This window comes from Nilaparvata lugens, chromosome 1 (genome assembly GCF_014356525.2).
Source record: "Nilaparvata lugens isolate BPH chromosome 1, ASM1435652v1, whole genome shotgun sequence".
Taxonomy (NCBI): domain Eukaryota; kingdom Metazoa; phylum Arthropoda; class Insecta; order Hemiptera; family Delphacidae; genus Nilaparvata; species Nilaparvata lugens.
This window is the reverse complement of record NC_052504.1, coordinates 28,374,068-28,397,466: the sequence shown is the minus strand read 5'-3', so window position 1 is coordinate 28,397,466 and position 23,399 is coordinate 28,374,068. Positions and strand designations below refer to the sequence as shown.

General features: G+C 33.3%; 2 protein-coding genes across 3 annotated transcripts in view; one reads left to right on the top strand and one right to left on the bottom strand.

Annotated features, from left to right (window-relative positions):
- Nucleotides 1-23,399, bottom strand: part of LOC111058341 (PI-PLC X domain-containing protein 2) — a 117,582-nt gene that overhangs the window by 20,563 nt on the left and 73,620 nt on the right. The window contains exon 7 of one of the 2 annotated variants that reach the window (XM_039424535.1): nucleotides 9,403-9,440. The exons of the other annotated variant lie outside the window; for it this stretch is intronic. Within the exon in view, the coding sequence (XP_039280469.1) occupies nucleotides 9,418-9,440 (23 nt within the window). The 3' untranslated portion in view covers nucleotides 9,403-9,417. Of the gene's footprint in view, nucleotides 1-9,402; nucleotides 9,441-23,399 lie in introns of those variants that run through there. 2 annotated transcript variants of the gene reach the window in all.
- Nucleotides 3,982-5,534, top strand: LOC120350575. Its single transcript, XM_039424539.1, has 3 exons — nucleotides 3,982-4,225; nucleotides 4,735-4,848; nucleotides 5,182-5,534. The coding sequence occupies exons 1-3, from the start codon at nucleotides 4,069-4,071 to the stop codon at nucleotides 5,346-5,348; spliced, it is 438 nt and encodes a 145-aa protein (XP_039280473.1). The 5' UTR covers nucleotides 3,982-4,068; the 3' UTR covers nucleotides 5,349-5,534.

The window sequence follows — 23,399 nt, the reverse complement described above, 5'->3', positions numbered from 1 at the left end:
GTTGTACTTTGTGTGGACTTACAACAAGTGATCGTCACACCCAATTTAAGTCATTCTGATGTGTATTATTCAAGGCAGTATTCAAATTATAATTTTTCCATACATAATATGGGGACAAGCAAAGCAACAATGTGCTTCTGGCATGAAAGTGTGGGAAAAAGAGGATCATCTGAAATTGCATCCTGCATCTTCCAGTATATTCAAAGAAACTTTGAAATCTTGACTCCACCTCAAGAAAGAAAATTAGTTCTGTGGTCTGACAGGTGCGTAGGGCAGAACAATAATTTGCATATGGTTAGTCTTTGCCACTATCTAGTTGCATTGAAATACTTCACTGAAGTAAACCAAAAGTTTCTGATAACAGGGCATAGCTTCTTGCCCTGTGATCGAGATTTTGCAATCATTGAATGGGCCAAGAAAACTGCAACTCTCCATGTTCCTGAAGATGTTGTAAGTATGATAAAAACATCAAAACCCTCAAATCCATTTGAAATATTGAAAATGGAAAGTCAATTCCTTGATTTTTCTCCAATTGAGCGGCAAATATACAAACCTCCTGATGTGAAGATAAGTGAGGCTAAGTGGATTCAATTCACATGTGATGAGCCAACTGTGATGAGGATGAGGAAGAGTCACAGCACCATTGAAAACTGGACAGTATCAAACATTTTGAAAAAACCAAGAGGAAGAGCATCTCAACACATTTCATCAGTCTACCACACAGTTCAGCCTGCAGATATCTCAAATCTGTATCCTGGAAATTTGCCAGTAAATCCAGCAAAAATGGCAGATCTTCAAAAGTTATTAGACTACCTACCAGCTGAGAAAAGAATATTCTATGATTCTTTGTTTGGTACTGCAATGTAGAGTAAAATTGACCATTTTGCATAAAAGATTCTTGTTTTAAAAATTATTTTGTATCTAAAGTTCTTAATTTTTCCAATTCGAAATATTAGGGCCTATTATTTTTTTGGCATCAGCCCTACAGAATAATGTGTTGGTGTTCCAAAACCGAACTAAAAACGTTTCAAATACATTTTTGTACTTGCTGAAATTTAGTGTAAAACCGTTACATATGGACAGTTGCAACCTTTTTACTCTAAAAAGGAGACTAATTTTGTCTTTATCATGATTGGTTTGATAAAATAGCAATAATATTATAAAAATAGGAATAAGAAGGATCATAATGATTCTTCTACAAAATAAAAACTGTAAATATTAAGACAGGAAAAAAACGTTTTTTCCATTTCCTCTAAAAAATGAATTTTGTCAGTTGCAACCTTTTTAGAGGGACCCATTCAATTTTTTTAGGTAAGATATACAGTTTATTAAGTAATATAAAAAATACTACAGTGTTGTTTATAATTCAAACAAACTGTAGAATTAATTTCAACGATATATATCCAAGAGATAACCTATTGTAGTAAAAAATAATTATGATTCAAATATGAATCATCAGGATGCTTAGACTTGGGTTCAAGCATGGAAGGCTTGGACTAACATAAGATCAATTTCCATGTGAAAAATGATTCACTATTACATTTTTTATGTATTCTAGTTTTATGGTTATTTATAAATGAGTTTATCCATGGTTTATCAATATATTCTTCTCAACTAGCCTACAATTTTAACAGGTGTAAGTTACTTCAATATTTTTCCAATAAAAACTAACGACATTGATTCTATGTGAAGATGCAGTTGACATGAAATAAAATTGAGGAATTCCATTATAATTCTATTATCAATTCATGAATTCTGTTTTCTGTTGTTGCAGAACATGGATGAATACCTCAGTGGACCTGATATCGACCATCTTCTAAGAGGGGATCTATCAGACATCGAGGGCCTTGAAGAAATAGATGAAGGAGATGAAGATGAGTACACTGTCACAGAAGAAGTGCTCCAGCATAGACTGAGTGAATTTGAGAGACTTTTAGAAGTTGATCAAAATGTTGAGCTTTCTGCTGCTGATTTTGAGCTTCCTACTACCAATTTCGAGCTTCCTACTGCCGATTTGGAGCTTCCTGATGCTGAGAATCCTGACGAGAATTTACCTCTATTCAATCGCATTTCAAAAAAAGCTCAAAATGAATGGCAACGAGAAAGAGATGTGAAAAGATGGAGAAAAGTAAGTAGAAATGATATTTTTCCTCAGCTGAAAACAGAGATAGACATTCCAAATCCACCAGACCATGTAATGTCGCCAGGTGAATATTTCAGAACATTCATTGATAATGATATCATAACAAATTTAGTAGAACAGACAAACCTATACTCAGTTCAGAAGAGAGGGAACAGTATTTGTATTTCTGAATCAGAAATGGAGCAGTACCTAGCTATTCATATGATTACATCCATAGTAAGAATGCCAAGCTACCGTATGTATTGGGCAGAGGGATCTCAGTATGCTCCAATTGCTGAGACTATGTCCCGGAACCGTTTTGATACTATCCAATCTTTCATTCATGTGAATGACAATACCAATCTCCCAGATGGTAATGATCCAGCCCATGACAAATTGTTCAAGATCCGGCCTTTTCTTGATGCTGTCAGGAATAATATGAAAAAAGTTTCTTTGGATGCCAAAGTGTCAATTGATGAGTTAGTCATACCATTCAAAGGAAGATCTCACATGAAGCAGTACAATCCAAAAAAAACCCACAAGTGGGGTTTTGAAGTTTTTGCATTGGCATCTAAATGTGGTATCGTTCACGACTTTGAAATATATGTAGGCAAAGGAACAGTTGCAGAGACTAATCTAGGCATCAGTGGTGATATTGTCATTGGACTGGTGGATATTGTGCCAAAGGGAAAGAACTACAAAGTTTTCATCAACAATTGGTTCAATTCTCATCGACTGCTCTGCCAGCTTAGACAGATTGGAATCCTTGCAGTAGGAACTGTTCGTCCAGATAGAATTGGGCGCTGCCCTTCCACAACTGATAAGAAACTTCTTGGGGAAGGCCGAGGGAGTATGGATGTGAGATTAGACACTGATAACCAAATTATTGCTTGTAAGTGGGCTGATAATAAAACAGTTTGTTTAGCATCTACTTATGTAGGTGCAGAGCCCATTGATGAAGTCTTCAGATGGTCAAATGCACGAAAAGAAAGGGTTGCCATTCAACGCCCTGCGATAGTGAGAGAGTACAATGAAGCTATGGGAGGTGTAGATCTGCATGACATGTTAGTCGAGCTGTATAGAATTGACATAAAGGTAAAACGATATTACATGCGAATTGTCATGCATGGCTTGTCTATCGGCGAGAGTTTTCTATAATTGAACCAAACAGTAAGCCCATGCCACTGATGAAGTTCAAAATGCAAATTGCTTGCAGTCTTCTTGAACCGAAACAAAAGAAGAGAGGCCGGCCTTCCATTGCTGAGCCACCAATCCGACAGAAAAGGAAATACACATTGCCAACAAGACCTTCAGATGAGCTGCGATTCCATAACGTTGGAGACCACTGGAACACTCCTACAGCTGAACGCCAGCGATGCAAACATTGCATAGACTATTACAGTCAGATAAAATGCAGCAAGTGTGACGTTTTTTTGTGTTCAAACCTGAATAGAAGCTGCTTTGAGGCTTTTCATACAAAATAATCAGTGGACCAGGTAAACCATATTCTCAATCAATAAAAAATACTGAATCCTTTTTTTAGTTCTTTCTGACAAATCTAGTAAAGCTTTTTTAATTACTTACTGACAACAAATACAATATCTGCCGAATTACATCTGATAAAGCTATAGTATAAATAATGAAACTTTTCACTTGTGATTGATTACATTCCAAGTTGTAGAATCCCAATGATGCGAATATGAGTCATGTTTGTAATTTTTTTCAGAAAACTGAGAATGAAAAAAAAATGGTGTTTTATGCTTATTTACATCGAATAAAGTTGAAAAAACCATAAAAATTTTTTTTAATGGTTCCTTATATCCTTGGGAAAGAAAGGGTTAATAATTCATGTTTATTTAAGAATTTTTAAGAACTTTGTCATTTATCAAAGTAGCCTACCTTAATGATATGATATTACGATTATTGGTACTTATTCTGATTATGCTATGTACTTTTTTATGATTCTAGGAGATTCTGAATTGCATCAGGAATTGGAAAAAAATGAAACTCCGCAAGAATTGAAAAGCAATGTCACTAGAGCAGACGCAGACGACAATACATTCAACAAAATAATGATAGTAGAAGACGGCCAAGAAGTTGGAGGTGAATATTTTACTACCATAAATAAGTTATATCAAGATTTTAATGCAGTACAAATTGAAATAAATTGTTTGAATGTGATTTTTTTTGCGGAGGATGATTCCCACATGAGCTTTTAGGCTTGTACGTGGGTAATGGGAAGGATGAAGATGAGAGATGAATGGACCTACAGCTTAAGGTGGGTTCCGAACCACCAAGAAGCGATTTTGAAGCTCATTGAATTTAGAGGAGCAGGCGCTCCTTTTGTGGCAGGCGCCGTCTCTTATCTATTCTTAGCGATTAGATGCCTGTTCAACCACGAGGACAACCGCTTCCCTAAGAATTACCACATTACCATAACAATTTGTTTGAGAACAGCTCTAACTTACTATAAGACATCAAACCGAAATTTTCATATTTTAAAACACTATCTTAGTAGGTACAGTACGCTACCGGTACTGTATTTTGTATTATTTCACAAGCCATCATTTGTTTGGTTTAAGTATTCAGGTATTTTTTATATTTTTTTTCAGGTATTTCAGAATCACTTGCGGAATCAAATAGCAATATGAATTATTATTGCACAGATGCAGATGAAAATACACTGAACAAAATAGTCATGGGTGAACTCTGCCAAGAAATTGGAGGTAAATATTTCAACATAATACAAGTATAATAATTCGATGTTGTAGTCTACTGGATGTGATAATATTCTATTCCAATAATAATTGTAGCCTAGAAGGTTAGATACCCATACATATACCTTTCATATGGGTAACTACATATATACAGTGAACTTGATTATCTGTGAAATTGACTACTGTGGATACTGTATACTATGTCTATTTGTCAATTATTTGTAGACTGGGATCTACTAGAAGTAAGTAAAGACTCAATGCAACTGTGCTTCATTGCAATTTGGTATTTCATCTTTTATAATTTTACCTCTTCTGGATGATGTATTATTTTTTTTATTCCAGGTATTTCTGAACTACACGAGGAATCAAATAACAATATAGTTTGCACAGATGAATATGAGAATACAATAATCACTATTGTCATAAATGGGAACTGCCAAGGAGGTAAAAATTTTCATAATGAATATCTTTTTCTTTATTCATTTATATTCCATCTTATCATGGAATAAGATCATATTATTATTACTTCTATTCATGTTAATGCAGATGCTACATAGATCTGTTTGGTTGTCAAATGCTTCTTGGATGAAGATGCAGAAAGGTTAGAGCCCTATGTGTGCAAGATGGACTGACAAGATTATTTTGCCAACAGTAAACTGCCCAGCATATTAAATTCATCAGCAGTGTTCAGTGAAATTGGCATACTGATATCATTCTACTAATTAGCAAAAAAAAATCAAGCAGTGTTAAATTATCTCACTCCTCGTTTGTAGAGTCCCTTCTTCAGACTGGGATATCCTAATAATTGGAATTTTCATAATATTGCTAAGGTCTGAAGATACTCTCACAGTCAAAATTGACTAAAGAAACTATAGCCTACATATATGTAGCCTACAAGGTGTGGGCTCCACCTAAAGTTCACTGATATGTATTTCATGCTGTATGTACTCATGAAGTAGGCTACTGAATGTGATAATAGGACCTATAGTTCCTCTTATATCTCATAGATTTCCTTCGGATTCTCAATTTTAGAAATAGAATTTTGTTTTAGTTTACCGTACCTACTCTGAAACTGATATTGAAGAAGATAATTCAAATAAATATCATTATTAACCATGAACTAATATGTTTGATATTCACTTCTAACAAAATATGCTTTTTTTCAGGATCAGAAACTTTGGAATCAGCCAATGCAGAAGCTTCAACAGAGAGTGACTTCAATGCAGAGGTTTCTGAGATCATTATCAATGGAGACAGTGATATGGGAACTGGTGATGTTACTGGAAGTGGGTGCCAACTGGATATGGGAGAAGAAGAACCATGTAATCCAAGAAATGGAAGGCCAGCAAAAGGTAGGAAAAGAAAGCATGAAAATGAGACAAGAGAGAGCAGGAAGAAGAAGAAAAATAGCAATAGTCCCTATATAAATTACAAGGACAAATTGATAGGCAAAAAAGTGTTTGACAGTACTCCATGTCCATGTAAAAGACAATGCTCTAGACTTATTGGCGTGGAGAATGCTGAAAAAGAATTTCAAAGATTCTGGTCATTAGGATCATATGATGCTCAAACTACATTCATAGCTGCTTGTGTTTCAGAAGCCCCCAAAAAACGCACATATGGCCACAACACAGAGAAAAGAATGTTTTCTAGAACATATACTCTAGATTCAATAATCGTTTGCCGAGAGATGTTCTGTAAATCTCTTGGCATCACCCCATGCAGAATTAATACTGCATTGAAAAAATTCAATGGCAGAGCTCCCATTACTGACCAGAGGGGTCAAAAACAAGGTGGTTCCAATAAGCTCCCATCGGAAAAAGTTAAAGTTCAAGAAATTATTAGTCAAATAGAGAGAATTCCAAAATATGTTTCTCATTATTGTCGAAAAGAGACAGCTAAAGAGTATTTACCTGTTGGAACTACCTTACAGAAAATGTATGATGTTTATTGTGAAGAGGTGAATGAGACAGCAAGTTTATCATTCTACAAAAAAGTATTCTATGGAAAGTTTAATTTGAAAACAAAAGCTTTGAAAAAAGATACATGCAACATCTGTGACACATTGATGATTAAAGTAAGGAATGAAAAAAATGATGAACAGAGAAAAAATTATGAAAATGAACACAAAATCCACTTAGATAGAGCAGAAGAGGCTAGAAAACTTTTAAAAAGAGATATGATCCTGGCAAAAGAGAATGAAAACATTGAGTGCCTCACTTTTGATCTTGAGAAGACACTTCCACTCCCCCGAGTTCCAACAAATATCCTTTTCTATAAAAGACAGATTTGGGTTTATAATGCTGGTATTCACAGTGGGAAAGAGAATAAAGATTATTGTGGAAGGAGTTGCTGGGAGAGGAGCACAAGAGATAGGGTCATGTATAGCTAAGCATGCATCACTTCATGTATCTGAAAAAATTGAACACCTCATTTTATGGAGTGATGCATGTGGAGGCCAAAATAGAAATATCAAGCTGACTCTATTCCTAAAATCTCTGCTGCATTCCTCACCTACATTGAAAACAGTAACATTAAAATTTTTATGTTCTGGGCACAGCTTTTTGCCGAATGATGCAATGTTTGGTGACATCGAATGTGCTCTGAAGCATCAACAGAGACTGTATCTTCCTACAGACTACATGAACGTTATGAGAAGCTGTAGGAAGAAGATGCCACTCATCGTATATGAGATGAAGAAGGAGGACTTTTTTTGGACAGTCAGTGTCGAAAAAAAAATAACAAACAGAAAAATTTCTGTAGAAAATAAAAAAGTAAATTGGTTCCATATTAGGCAGATCAAACTGAAATCGAATGAACCATTTCATTTGTATGTAATGATGGAATCGTTCTCCAGCACAGAGCATGTGATCGATATAAAAAGACAGGCAAAAAGGCATCAAGAAAGGCCAGAGCAGCTCTTTAACTTGAGTGAGATGGGATTGCTGTGGCCCATTGGAAAACCAATACAGGAGGCAAAACTCAAAGACTTGGTATCAATAAAACATTTGATACCAGCTGATGCCTAATTTTTTTATGAAAGTCTAGAGAATTGGCCAACCCAGACTAACTTTTGTGAAGACATTGAAGGGTATAATGTGGCAAATCTTGATTTTGACACAGAAAGTCAATAATGTAGACTACTGATTTCAATTCTTACAATAGGTACCTATCTATTTGGATTATTTTGTAACTTTTTAGAATGTTTGAACTTTTGTAAATATATATGATTTGAAACAAGATTTTATTGTAATAATTCATTTAGTTATCATTATCTTGAGTAAATACCCATCATCCATGACAACTTCCTCCCTGATAAACAGCATTGTGATTTATATCAGAAATTATCCAACATACAAAAGTATCTGTACGATTCTAAAGGTCACATAATGCCTGGTTTCTTAGTCGTTCAATAAATTATTGAATCAATAGAAATAAAAATTGCGTTTCTAAACACATGTTTATTGATTCAATAGTGCTATTGAATCCATAAACCGTTTATTGAACAACTGAGAAACCGGGCATTACAATGATTGTAAGATGCAAGAAAGTTGGAATGTATATTCTAATGTGGAACTGAATAGTAAGTATTATTAATGGAGATTGGAGTTATTGATTGATTTATATGCAAAAGCTTGAACGTTATTAGTGTTGTCTTAGGTTTGTATGGTTTGGATGCTTTTTGTATAAAGGTCCTTTTTGCTCTAAAAACTGGATTTCCAATTCATTAGCTATAGATCCATTCATAATTTATCAAGAATTTACCATTTTGGAGCCGATACCTTTCTTTAGGTTAACCCTTTCCAGCCCAGTGAGTAGAATAATGATCATGGTTTTCTAGGTTCAAAATTCGCGCTCTCTGGCTCCCAATGACTATAATTTCTATCTCGGTTAGTGAAATAATATGTCTAGGTTGTATTGGTAGCACTGTTTCTACGGAAGAAGACCAGCTGTTTACGTTTTTGTTTATTTCCGGAAAGAAGGTTATGTCGCACGTTCTACCACATTACAGAGCATTTTGAAATTGATATAAAGTAAGTATATTGATAAAATATGTATGTAAATAAATTATTTAGTATTGATAATATCTTCATTCATCAATTTGTCTCATTATAATTGCGTTTTATCATTCAGGGGGCATTGTTTATGCTGAAATTTACCATGATGAGAATAGTAATCATTGGGAATTCAAGTCAGTTTAGTTTGCTAGTCTCTCTTCATGTAGTATTAGTGACTAATTTTGAAGAGCCCTTGATAAATGGAGGGTCTGATGCCAGAGTGAACCAACTCCAAAATTTGAATTTTTGTAATACTCTGATCTATACTTAGTCAATCAGGAGATCTTTCTTTTGCCACAATGAACCAAGTCCCACAGCTGTTATAGAGGGAAATTTTTCAGCTTTTTATTCTGCAAAAAGGGAAATTTAGTATTAATTCTCTTGGCAGACTGAACCAACTACCATTCAAAATGGCTTCTACCCAGATTCTGGTTCAGGCAGCTTCGAATGTAGACAAATCAAATGACATGGACGATAGTTCAGAAAGTGATTTTGATGCTGCAGAACATTCCAGTGACGATTATGTTCCAAGTTCCTCAACTTCTGAAAGTGAAGGTAAGAATAGTTCACTCTATCAAACATTTTCATCTCGTGTTCATTATTTTGAGGTTATGTGAAATGCATTCTATTTTTCATTTTGCCAAAGTGAACCAACTGTAAATGATTTTATTGTGGCGCTACCTGTAGAGTTACATGTCAACTATTATAGAAGCATGTTAGTAAACAAAGTACTACATCTTTCCCACATGCCAGTTTTGGCAACATTGCTTTATTATGAGATTGACATGGAAAAATGTACTTGGTTCACTCTGGCAAAATAAGTTTTTTGAAATATTACAGCTAGATAATACAACCTGTTTCTTCATGAATTTATTAATTATTACACATTTTCATTATGATGTGATAATGAGCCATATAAATATCAATCAGACAATAATAACAATAATAATAAAAATAATAATCAATCATTCATTGTTTTTCTGGCATGTTTTCATCTTAATAATAATTAATGAACTTTTTGTAATGGCTCAGTTAATCCCTCTTGATAATCCATTCTGTATCCTATTGTATGTTCTAGATGCAAATTTAAGTGAGGAGGAAACCACTGGAAAACGACGGAAATCACAGCCAAAGAGATGGAAGAAGAATGTACGGAAAGATAGGAGAAACTCTGGCAAGTCATACATTTCTTCCACTGGAAAGGTCATCAAAGCCAAGCAGTTCCAAAAAGTAAAATGTATTGGGAAGTGTAAGTGTCATGAAAAGATCAGTGTGAATGATAGGAAAGCTTTTCATGCCCTTTTTTATGAAAATGGAACTTTTGAGAAACAGAATTTGTTATTAGGTAGGTCTGTAAAATCAGCTCCTGTCTCTCACAGGAAAACTAAAGATAAGAATGAATTTAAAAGAAATTTCTCACGAGTGTATCATATCCCCTCTGAGAACGGGGATGTGAAGGTCTGTAAGACAATGTTTTTGAAAACATTGCAAGTTGATAGTGCAAGAGTTCATAGAGCACTTGGTAGGGTCAAGTTGGGTGATGTGGAAGACAAGCGTGGAAAACATACTCCACATAATAAATTACCAGAAGAGAAGATTGCACTTGTGAAAAAACATATTGATTCATTCCCACTCTACAGAAGCCATTATTGCAGGGAGGACAATCCAAATAAAAAATACTTACATGAAGGACTGAATTTGAGCACTATGTATCACTTATATAAGGAAAAATTAACTGCTGACAATATGACTTCTGAAATCATATCGCAATCGATGTATGAGAAAATTTTTTATAGAGATTTCAATTTAAGTTTTAAACCTCCTCAAAAAGACACATGTAAAACATGTGATACTCTGAATTTGCAAATAAAATCAATACAAGAAGACAACACCAACAAAGCTCAACTGAAATCTGAGTTGGAGCTCCATCATAGGAAGGTTGAGCTAGCCCGTGAAGAAATGAAAAGGGACAAAGACAAAGCAGCTCAAGGGGCTTGTTCGGTTTTATCATTTGACTTACAGAAAACATTTCTACTCCCCAAAGTTCCTACTGGCATGGTATACTACAAAAGACAGTTGGCATGTCTGAATTTAGGTCTACATGATTGGGGAAGCTCGAAAGGAACTATGTTTTTATGGCATGAGGGTATGGCTGGAAGAGGTCCTGACGAAATAAGTTCATGTATTGTAAAATACCTAAAAAGTCATGACATAAAGAAGAATGTGATTTTATGGAGTGACTCATGCGGCGGGCAGAATCGTAATTTTAAGCTTGTTGCTCGTCTACTTCAGCTTTTGCAGAGTGATTCAAACCAAATAGAAGAGATAGTGATAAAATTTGCTATACCTGGCCACAGTTACCTACCGAATGATACAGATTTCGCTCATATTGAGAATAAGATGAGAAAAATTCAACACATTTATCATCCTGATCAGCTGGAAGAGATAATAAAATCAAGTCACACAAAAAAGGCTACCTTTGATGTTGTACAGATGTTATCTACGGATTTTTTCAGCTCTGATTTACTTGTGAAATCGCTTACAAATCGGAAAAAGGTATCTTGGATGAAGATGCGATGCATTAGACTTTTGCGGAACAGAGTTAACATAATGGATTACAAGTATACTCACAGTGAGGTGAGTGAGTACAATACAGTAAGCTTCGCCAAAAAAAACAAAAGGAAGGCCTCTATCTATTGGGAATATAATTTTGAAGCCCAAATATCCAAATAGACGATAACTTGATGTGAACAAAATAAAAGATTTGAAATCACTCATGTGCTTCGTACCTCCAGTGTACCATCCTTTCTATGATGAGCTTTATGAGAACAATAATGAACAGGTTGACATTCATTACAATGGAAGTGATTCTGATTGAAAACTTTGAGTATGATTCCATTGATAAGTCACTTGAAGAATGTTAATTGGAAAATTTGACTTGAACTACTAATTTCCGAATCATTCTAAAATTTCTTAATTCCATTATTTTTTTGTACTTTGCTTTTTTCAAGATTTTGACTTTCTATCAAATTATTCATCTTTGAATAACGTTTCAATCCTGTAGCCTACATATTTTATTGGTTATGACTTTGGCTGGAAATTGTAATATTAATTTTGAAATATTTTTATTCTAATATGAATGGTACTAGTATGGATAATTTCAGTACCGTACTTCTCTTCATGCTATATCTTACTGTATTATTTGAAATATATAAGTTAATCGACAGTTTGTGTGATTTTTAGTATAGATCCTTTCACCAAAAATCAAAATCTCACTATGCCAAAATGAACTAAGTTGAATGTTGGTGCCAAAGTGAACCAAGTACGATTTTCTAAACATATTTTTTTCTTCACTATTAACATGCAAAGTCCCTGAATTGAAATTTCTTGCTCATTCTTGGAAGAAATATGTAAAAATTGCTTATAAATTCTCAAAATAAACATACCATGAATATTGAATTTATAAAATGGATTTTACTTACAACAGTCAATACTGAAAAAACAGAAAAAACGACTTGGTTCACTTTGGAATAAGACCCTCCAAATACAGTAGAAATAACATTTCAGCAATTTATATTTTACTACAACCAGCATGGATAATGTAAAAATAATTGAGCAAACTTTTACAAGCTTTCTAGATATGGTACTGTAAGTAGAATAATTACTGTTGGTTATTAGAGATCTCTACCCACCTCATATTTTTCTAGTAACTAAACAAATACTAAACAAATTTCAACTTATTATTATTATTATTATATACATTTAAATATTTTACTGCTATCAGCTTTATTGTTTACTAAAAATTTTTGTTCTATTTTGTTTCAGGAAGAATGAGTGCTCCATTTCTTTCACCTGAGCAAATAGGAGATATGCTGAGGGGTGATCTTTCTGATATAGAAGATTTGAATGAAGAAGATGAAGATGCTGATGACGAACTTCAAGTGAATGAAGAAGAACTACAACGGAGGCTACAAGTTTTTGAAGAGGGACTAAATCAGGTAGAATATGATACTAATATTCAGAATGATGACCCAGCCCCTGATCTTCCAGAAGTGATAGGCCTAGACAATAATGAAGGATTGATTGAAGTGGGAGGAGAGACTGCATCTTCTTACAACCCAGTACCTAGATGGAGGAAACCACGGGATTTCAGATTTCCTGAGAAGCTATGTGAAGTTCAGATTACACCCCCAGAAGAAATGAAAACTCCCAAACAGTATTTTGATATGTTTATTGATTCAGAAATAATTGAGAATCTAGTAGTCCAGACAAATTTATACTCTGTTCAAAAAAGTGGAGCTAGCATTAACACAAATAGAGCAGAAATCGAACAGTTTCTTGGCATCAATCTGCTGTCTTCTATTGTAAGGATGCCTTCCTATCGTATGTACTGGGCCAATGAAACGAGGTACTCCCCTATTGCAGACAAAATTTCTAGAAATAGATATGATAAACTTCGTACTTACTTCCATGTAAATGATAATACCCATATGCTGCCATTGAATGATGCTAATCATGATAAACTTTTCAAAATAAGACCATTTGTGAATGCTGTTCGAGAAAATATGAAGAAGGTAGAACCAGAGGAAAAATGTTCAGTGGATGAGATGATAATCCCTTTCAAGGGCAGATCAAAAATGAAACAGTATATAAAAAACAAGACCCATAAATGGGGCATAAAAGTTTTTGCTATTGCTTCACAGAGTGGGATTGTACATGACTTTGAGGTTATGTGGGGAAAGGGACAGTGAAATCTACAAATAATAAACTGGGACTTAGTGGAGAAATAGTTGTACGACTTTCAGAAGTTATACCCAAATTTCAAAACTACAAATTGTTTTGTGACAACTGGTTTACTTCATACCATCTGATTTGTGAACTAAAAGTGAGAGGCATATTGGCAGTTGGTACTGTAAGAAGTAACAGGCTCTGTGGATGTCAATTAGAAAATGACAAAATTTTATCAGGGAAAGGTCGAGGCAGCTATGATGAAATGATTGACATTGAGAATGAAGTTTTTGTTTGCAAATGGTATGATAATCGTTGTGTGAGTCTTGTCTCCAGTTTTGCTGCTGCTGAACCTGTTGAAGATGTTCAACGATATTCTGTTGCAGAAAAACAAAGGATTCCTGTACCTCGGCCAAATATTGTAAAAGAATACAATTCTGCAATGGGGGGCGTTGACCTTCACGATATGTTAGTGGAGCTCTACAGGATTAAACATAGAGTGAAGCGATACTACTTGAGGATAGTGTTTCATCTTATCGACATGTGTGTAGTAAATTCATGGTTGCTATACCGCCGGCATCACAAACAATTGCAGTCGACCACAAAGGTAGTTCCACTACTTGACTTCAAAACAAGTGTTGCCCATGCTCTCCTGTCTTGTGGGCAAGACAAATTGAAGAAGCGAGGACGACCTTCAAATGATGCTCCAGTGTACAAAGCACCAGCCAAAAAATACAAAATCACCCCAAGACCGACCGATGATGTTCGATTCGATGGAGTAGACCACTGGCCAATACCTACAAATGAAAAACTTCGATGCAAAAACTGTATCACGCAATACACACAAATGATGTGTCAGAAATGTGGACTTTTTTTCTGTCTAAACCAGAAGAGAAACTTTTTCCTCTCTTTCCACCAGAAAAAGTGAAATTTTTCTTTGGCTTTTCTATTTGTTTCATCTATTTTTATGCGTTTTTATCTATATGACAATATTATACATCACTTTTATCATCCATGATTTATTTATTTCTAGAAACTGAACCTAATAAATATAATTCATGTAAGATTGTATATGAATATAATGACCTAAGGCCGGTATTACCCGGTAATAGTTCTATTATAATAGTTGATCATATGAAAAAAGATGAAAATATGATTGCGTATTCTCTTCTCGTTTCATATTATCAAATATGATAATAGAAATATTACCGTGTAATACCGGCCTAAGTTTCAAGTGATGGTCAATTCACATTATATAACAATAGAAAGGGGGTTCTAATACCATCACTCTTCTTGATACAGTTTACTGACAAAAGAGTGGAATGACCTGTCAAATAAAACATTATTTTTCAAATTCAAGTGACAATAAAGTGTGGAATAATTCAATATTTACTTATGGAAATAAGGATTAATCTACGGAACTTAACATAATGTGTTCCAATTACATAATTGTCTTCTATCAACTGATAATTATTGTATTATATCAATTTCTTGTTATCGGAGAAGGATATGACTTATCATACCATTTCAGCCCAATGATGATTATTGTGATCATTGTTTAATTATGACGTAATAAAAATATTTTGAACCAGAAAACATTATTTTTACGTTATTAGAGCTCTAAATAAACGAAATACACAGTGAAAAAATTTTTTCAACATGATTCTCTCAGGTTGGGCTGGAAAGGGCTAATAGGTGAAAAATGTTATTCAACCTATTTAGGAGAAATTGGTAGCACGGCAAATGGTACGCCCTGGTGTGGGACTCTAACTACAAAATATATCCCTGGTTATAAAAAATTATTGGTAGGATAGATATCTTGATAGATTGTGAATGGGAGATGCTGCTGAGTGGGAAATCAGTTCGAGAAAGTTCAGGTTCTAATGAGTAAATATTTTTTATGCAGTAGCAAGATGGAGAACAATAAAAATAATGAAGTTTTATTCAGTGAAAACATTCAAAACTTAGATGAAGAATCTCAAGATTTAGACCTAACCTTAAACAATGACTCAAACGATAGTGTAGCTGTAAGTGAAAACGTTTCAAATGTAACAATTCATGAGGAAGTAGTAGAAATATCAAATGAAACAAGTATGGTAGGAGCTAAAAATGATCTAAATCTTATAGCGTTCCTAACACAAAGGTTTGATGAGCAAAATGCTAAGATTGATGAGCAAAATGCTAAGATTGATAATTTGAAACAAGATCAAAGTGCTAGGTTTGATGATATGAAGCAAGAATTTGCTAGCATTAGACTAGAGCAGGTTAGTATAAACCTTCTATTAAAAGATACACATGAAACATTGATTGATAATCATGAAGATGAAAGCAAATTGAAGCAGGATGATAGTAGTGTTGAGATACAAGATCAATTATTTCAAGTTTCAGATAATGTAGGCCTAGTTACTGTTATTGAAAAAGTAAATCCTAGTGAGATAGTAGAATTGAGTAATGTAGTAGGTAGGGAGTTGTCTTTATTGAAAGTCAACAGTAAAGAAAGTAGTATTGCCAAATTGAAAGTTACGAAAACAGTGAATAAAGTGAATGTTTACATGAGACAGGTTTCTGTAGAGGTTAGGATCAATGTAAACAAAATGAATCTTGCTTTGTATCGAGTTGATGAATTCAACTTTCAACTAGAAATTGAAAAAGTGTATGCAAAGCATTATCTAGTGAACATGACTGATTTTTGTGAGCAAAATGGCTTTGTTGAAGCAAATGAACCCATGAATAAAATCATGTTATTGAAGAAAACAAAGCACAAAGTCACCATTGATGTGTTAGTATTCAAAGGTTGTTTCAAGTTGCTTACTTTGAAGATGATGACAGTGAATCACATGATGAAAGGGTATTCCCCGGCACTATGTTATGATTAGGAATCCTGTGTTATGCTGGGATTCAGAATAGCATAATCGCTACACAGTGTATGGTAAGAGTCCATAATTGTGTCTTTTTTCTTTCCTGTAGCCTATTTTTCTTGGCCCTTAAGGGGCACGTTAACTGCCAACACACTTTTCCTGAATCCTCCAAATCTAAATTTCTCCAAATCGATTCAAAATGCATTGAAATGAACTAGTTAGATACAAAAAAGGTTTTATTTTTCATTTTTTTGAGAAAATTACACACAAAAAAAACTGTCAGTCTCCTGTGCCTGACACGGCTTGAATGGTTGAATTTATAGTCATTGAGCCATGTCAGTCATTTTGTCAGGCACATAACCTACATCTCTCTCAGCTGTTTGTCAGGCACATAACCAACATCTCTCTCAGCTGTTTCACAGTCATTTTGTCAGGCACATGACCTATATCTCTCTCAGCTGTTTCACAGCTGTTGTCCTTGCCTTGTTCCATCTGAACAGATGTTTTCATTTACTTAGGCGTAAGCATTAGAGGTTATGTTTTACTACTCATGTAGGCTTTCAAAAATGAGTTGTAAAGTTTTCAATAATTAGAATTCTTGGTGATATTTTTGACAAATATGGATGACTTTGAAATGATAGACGATTTTTCCTCATTCGACTGGAAAGAAATTGATGAATTAGAAAAAACATTGACAAGTAATTTTCCATTACCAGATGTAAGAAGTGATAGTGATGATGTAAGTGTTGAAGAAGATGAAACTCCGAAGTTATGTGCCAACAGGAAGAAGAGATATCGTAGAATTGATAGTGAAGACGAAGATGAAACTCCAAACAATCAGGTAACTCCAAAAGAAAATAAATCTGATTTGTGGTCCCCACCATCACTTAACCAAACGAGAATTATTCCATTCACAGAATGCCCTGGTTTACGACCTTACAGGTTGAGGAGTTTGATGGCTCATTCAAAACCTGAATCATTTTATGCTTTGTAAGTCCCAGATTCTCTTTTTGAATATATTGTTGTAGAAACTAATCAGTTTGCTCAACAAACAATTACAAACCTTACGTCTAAGAAAAAAATAAAAAAACATTTGCAATTGCTTGACTGGGTCGAAACAAATCTCAATGAGATAAAAAGATTCTTCGGCCTGATATTGTATATGGGAATTGTGAAATTACCAAAACTAGCCGATTATTGGTCAACTGATCCTTTAATTTGTCAACAATTTCCACGAACAGTGATGGCTCGAAATCAGTTTGAAATTTTGCTGCGTTTGGTCCACTTCTCTAACAATGAAGAGCAACCTGCTGGACAAACGGTCTCAACAAACGGTCTGTTTGTTCAAAATTTGTAATCTTGTTGATGCTTTGAATCGGAACTTTTCAAATCATTACTACCCCCGGGAAAATCTGTGCATCGATGAGTCTTTAGTGCCATTTCGAGGACGTATTATCTTTCGCCAATATATCAAATTGAAGAGACACAAGTACGGAATCAAGGTGTTTAAATTGTGTTCCAATCCAGGGTACACTCAAAAGATACAAGTTTACACTGGTAAAAAAAACGAAACTGAGTTTACAACACCCACCAATGTTGTTATGTCTCTAATGGCCAACTACCTCAATAAAGGTCATACCCTCTACGTTGACAACTGGTATACCAGTGTAGATTTAGGAAGAAAGCTCTTGGAAGAAGAAACTCATTTAGTGGGAACATTACGAAAAAACCGAAAACATTTACCCAAGGATGTTGTAAATGGAAGCCTAAACAAGGGAGAATTTCGAGCTAAAGAGAATGAGGATGGTATGACTTGCATGAAATGGAAGGATAAGAGAGACGTTTGTTTACTGTCAACGAAACACTCAATTGGATTTTCAAGAACTGTCAAAAGAGGAAAAGAGATCATAAAACCTAAAATAGTGATTGATTATAACAAAGCCAAAGGATCTGTAGACCTATCAGATCAAATGAATGCCTACTCCAGCCCACTAAGGAAGTCTGTGAAATGGCATAGGAAACTGGCAGTAGAGTTGTTATTGAACACATCTTTGCTCAATTCATACATAATCTACCGAGAAACAACCAAGTCCAAGATTGGGGTAGTTGATTTTAGGAAGCAATTGTGCAAATACCTCACTACACCTACAATTCAGGTATGCGAACCAGCAATACGAAATAGAAGGCAGAAGCACTTATTACAAAAGAAAGAAGGAACTGTAAGAAAGGCGCGAAAATACTGCTCTCGATGCTGTAAAATGAATGTTGAGAAAGTTGACAGAGAGTATGCAAGAAAGAAGACCAAGCAAGTTGTCACCTACTGTCCACAGTGCCCAAAAAACCCTCATTTTTGTCTGGAGTGTTTCAATTTTGAGCACAAATAAAAACAGTCATTTTTGTCAGAAGTGTTTCATAATAATTATTGATAATTTTCCATTTATTTGTCTCTTTCAATATTATAATGTTACAATTTATAGCTATTTGTGACTTTCAGTGTTCAAATGAACAATTTCTGTATAAAATGTTTCAATTTTCAACATAAATAATAATTTTCAACACCTTTTACTCATTCAATAATGTTGTTTCAACCTTTTATTGGCTACATAATATGATTAATTCAAGAAACAGTGAGACCATTTATAAATAATATTGTGGTTTTATTGTGTTTCATTCCATAACATAAAAAAATTCAATAAATTTTGTCACAGGCAAAAAATTAGCAGGCCATTTAGAATATATCTTGGTTGGAGCCTTGTCAGTGACCTCTAATAGAGAACAACACTGTAAAAGTGCCTGCTGGCGCACAGAGATCGTTTGCTATTTGAATGTTTTTGTCAGTCACCAGTAGCTGACATGGCCTGAACAGAGAGTGAGTTTGTCAGGCACCGGTGACTGACATGGCAGTTAACGTGTTAATCGTTTCAAATTTCGATTCATTCCTGTCTTTGTGTAATGTTCAGTAAATTTCTTCTATGATGCATATCTTAACCAATCTTGTCCATAGTCATTTAAATTTCTATTTTTTCTGAAATAATTTTGGAAGTTAAAATAGTAGCTTATTTTCCTAATCTTTAAATTGTTGATAAAACTTAACTTTTCTAAAATCTATCTATTGTAGTGTAAATAATTGTTTGCTTGCGGTATATTTTTTCATCATGTATTACATATTTTAATTATGTCTATTTTTTGTCAGGTATCATATTAGGTAACTAGGTTTTTCAGAGCAAATTATGTCCCATTTTCTCATCTTTCATTGCATATCGTGCCATAAGCCATATGTAATTAGGTTATAGTTTTCTTCTGGGCTTTAAACTCATTTTGCAATTTTTTTATTTGTAGTATATTTTATTAAATATACTTCCTTATGAAAGTTTAGTACTGACATGTAGGATAGGCTCTAATTAATCTTTCTCTTCCTTGTATTATTTAGGAAATTTATTTACCCAATTTTCTTTTTCTCTTATTTGTATTTTTTAGGGAACTTATTTACCCATTATCCATCTTGATCGTCTTTGTATTGTAATCTTGAAATGGTTTGTACTTATTATACAGTCTTCAAATTCTGAAATTATTTAAAAAATAAATGGTTCAATTTAGAACATGCTGAAATTTAATCTTATGTATAAATTCTTTTGTTATAATAATAAAACTTCAAAATTTGAAAGTATTAATGAATTGTGTCGCCATATATATGAGATGTTCAATATAAATGAAATTTAACTTGAATAATAATGTTTTCATTAAATAAAACAATCTTGTCATTATTATTAATTGAAATGAGTTAAAGGTTAAAATTTCTCTAAAGTTTTTGTAATTGATGTCTTTTTCTAAATTAAAAAAAAAAACTGTTTGTTCTATAAATTTTGATATGATTGATTATCGTTTGAAATGGATGCTGGAGTGTATGTAAAATTTTTAGTGGGGTTTGTTGATTAGAATTTTGCTGGTATGTGATTGTTTTTTGAGATGGAAACCCATTATTGCCTAAAGAAGGAATAACAGAGGTTATAACTTAGAGAGGCAATAATGAGATAATATTTTTTGTGTTGATTACTTATGTTGATTGCCATAGATGCTGATGATTACTTATGAATATTGATTGCCTTTGAAGCAAAATATTATTGATGTTTTGAATGATTTCTTGTTTAATGATTGATAGTAAAGTTTTGTCATGAAATGTAGTTTGTGTTTAGAACATTGAAAAGTCGAAATAAACTATAGTATCCAATAAACGTTGATTAATAATATTAAATATTTTGCTTTTTATACAATATTTGAACAAAAATTAAAATGAAAATTTATAAATTTGTCTACATGAATAATTTTGAAAACCTGAATGATAAATCATAAATGTGTCATTGCTATAAATGAAATGTTATACTAAATGATAATGAAATGCAGATATATTGTATTATGAAATGATTGTGAATAGAAGACCAATTGTCTGAAATTATTGAAATATGTATTGAAATTGTTTTTGTTGTGATGATCTGATGTTTTTTACAATTTTGATAATGATACAGAGTGTTATGAAATTTATGTAACATGTATTTGTTTATGTTCTAAGTTTTGAAGAATGGATTAAATTTTGTTATTTGAATAGTGAATAAATTGAAATGAAATTATTTTTTATTAAAATTTTGTAATTGATATCTCTATAGAGTTTGAGGAAATTTCACAATTTATGTATTGCTGACTGTATAATAAGATGTTAACAATAAAATTCATTTTTTATATTGATTATATACTTGGAAATAATTTTCATGTGTATTAGATTGTATTGGTAGCCTAATCAAAAATTTTCTTTTTAGTTTATAAGCATTTTAAAATAACAGGTAAAGCATGGACATTAACATAAAAATAATTATCACGTGAATCTCGAAATCAACAACAAGTGAACGCCATGAAGAGTGTTAAGAACATTTGGGTGATTTTCGAACTAGTGTGACTCATTAATTGAATATCTACGCCAATATCTACGCTGATGCCTACACCAATGCCAAAGCCAATATCTACGCCAATATCTACACCAATAACTACGCCGATATCTACACTGATGTCTACACCAATGTCTGTGCCAATGTCGAAGCCAATGCCAACGACAATGCCGAAGCCAATGCCTGCGCCAATGTTGATGCCAATGCCTATGACAATGCCAACGCCAATGCCGACACCAATGCATACATCAATGATAATGCCAACGCCTATTGCTGACCATGTAACTCAAACTTCAACACTACCACATTACTTGGAGGTAATTGCCATCCATGTTCACATTCGCAACTTTGAATTCAGAATAACAGTCACAGTATCATGAAAGAAATTGATTCGAAAAATCCTCTCCTAAATTATTCCTGTATGCAGAACTCTAAACCTTGAAAGCTGAAAATATCAAATAACCAAACCTTACCTAAATTAATCCTCACCTAAGTTAATCCTGTATGCAGCGTCTATCTCTTTTCCAAAAAACAAATTACATTGTCATTTCAAGCCTGAAATGTACATTGTATAATTATATGATACAAAATTTACATGACTCTGTATTGAGTTTGGTATGCAGCCGTCTACTACAAGCATGAGGCAATGCTAACTGAGATGTCACCTGTATTGAGTTTGGTATGCAGCCATCTACTACAAGCATGAGGCAATGCTAACTGAGATGTCACCTGTATCGAGTTTGGTATGCATCAGTCGACTACAAGTATCAGCCCAACACTACGAGTATTCAGATCAGCCCAACACTGATGTCATCACACTGGAGTCACACTTAACTGAAATTCATACTGAGTGCCTTAACGGACTGTTTTCCAAAATTTGCATCAATAAAATCAACCACGTCAATAGTGAAAGAAATGAACATTTTTTGATTTATTGAAATTTTATGTGAAAATTAAATGTAACAATTCATCAATTCATTTAACAAAAAAAAATTATTTTTTGTTCAACATACTAAATTTTCATGCAATAAAAAAATTGAATTTTTCTATCTATTAAATTTATGTGCAATTTCAAAAACTATTCTTTATATATATTAAACTTTCTGTTGAGATATTTTCCTTAAATTATAAAGCTAAATCAAAAGTAATTTTGATATTCTATACTTTGAAATATTGTTTGGAAATGTATAACAAATGCTATTGATGAATTTTTATAATAATTTTCAATATTATAGGATGACATGTAATGTTTTTATAGAAAAAATTGTTACTGTTCTCGAATTTAATTTCAACAATTTCCATTTGTTTCAATGTAATTTTTTCTTTAAATTTTAAAACAGTAAAATTTTTTATGTCAAGAGGGGGGTATTTGTAATATTACATTTTTTCTCGATTAAAATTGAATCTTCAATTTGAGATCTATAAAACTTGATAGTAAATATCAGAGTAATCGATATGCGGACAACTTTTAACTGAGAATTTATCATAAATAATTGTGTTGCACATTCCATGGTATCACCGAAATCGAGATAACAGAATTAACAGATCATTATGAATATAGAGGATACATAAATTTAAAATAACAGTTTCAAAATAAAGTTTTATTGAGAACAAATGTAAAATGTAAATTCTAAACTTGTAATTTATAATTTTTTGGAATTTAATATTGATGATGTGTTCATAACGTTGTCACTGGTTTGAGGTGTAGCTATGCTCTGTACTTGGTAGCCCTTCTCTAAAAAAATGGTGGCTGGCTATGGTGTTCTAATTTTGTGCTCTCTGAATAATTTTCTGTTTAATTGAAATTTATAATGTTTTAATTTGAGTTTTGAACAATTTTATGGTGTTCTAATTTTGTATAATTTGATTTGTGTGTCTACAAGCCTATAGCCATTGTTTTCAACTATATAAATGGATAAGTATTATAGCTTATAATGATGCTATATGTTTTAAGTGTTGTAAGGTATTGTTCTGTGGAT

What these genes read in the sequence shown, in the direction of transcription:
- LOC120350575 (XM_039424539.1), top strand. Translation starts at nt 4,069, where the DNA reads ATGTACTTTTTTATGATTCTAGGAGATTCTGAATTGCATCAGGAATTG. An exon ending in AGACGGCCAAGAAGTTGGAG is followed by an intron (nt 4,226 to 4,734) that starts GTGAATATTTTA and finishes ATTTTTTTTCAG; the next exon opens with GTATTTCAGAATCACTTGCG. An exon ending in ACTCTGCCAAGAAATTGGAG is followed by an intron (nt 4,849 to 5,181) that starts GTAAATATTTCA and finishes TTTTTATTCCAG; the next exon opens with GTATTTCTGAACTACACGAG.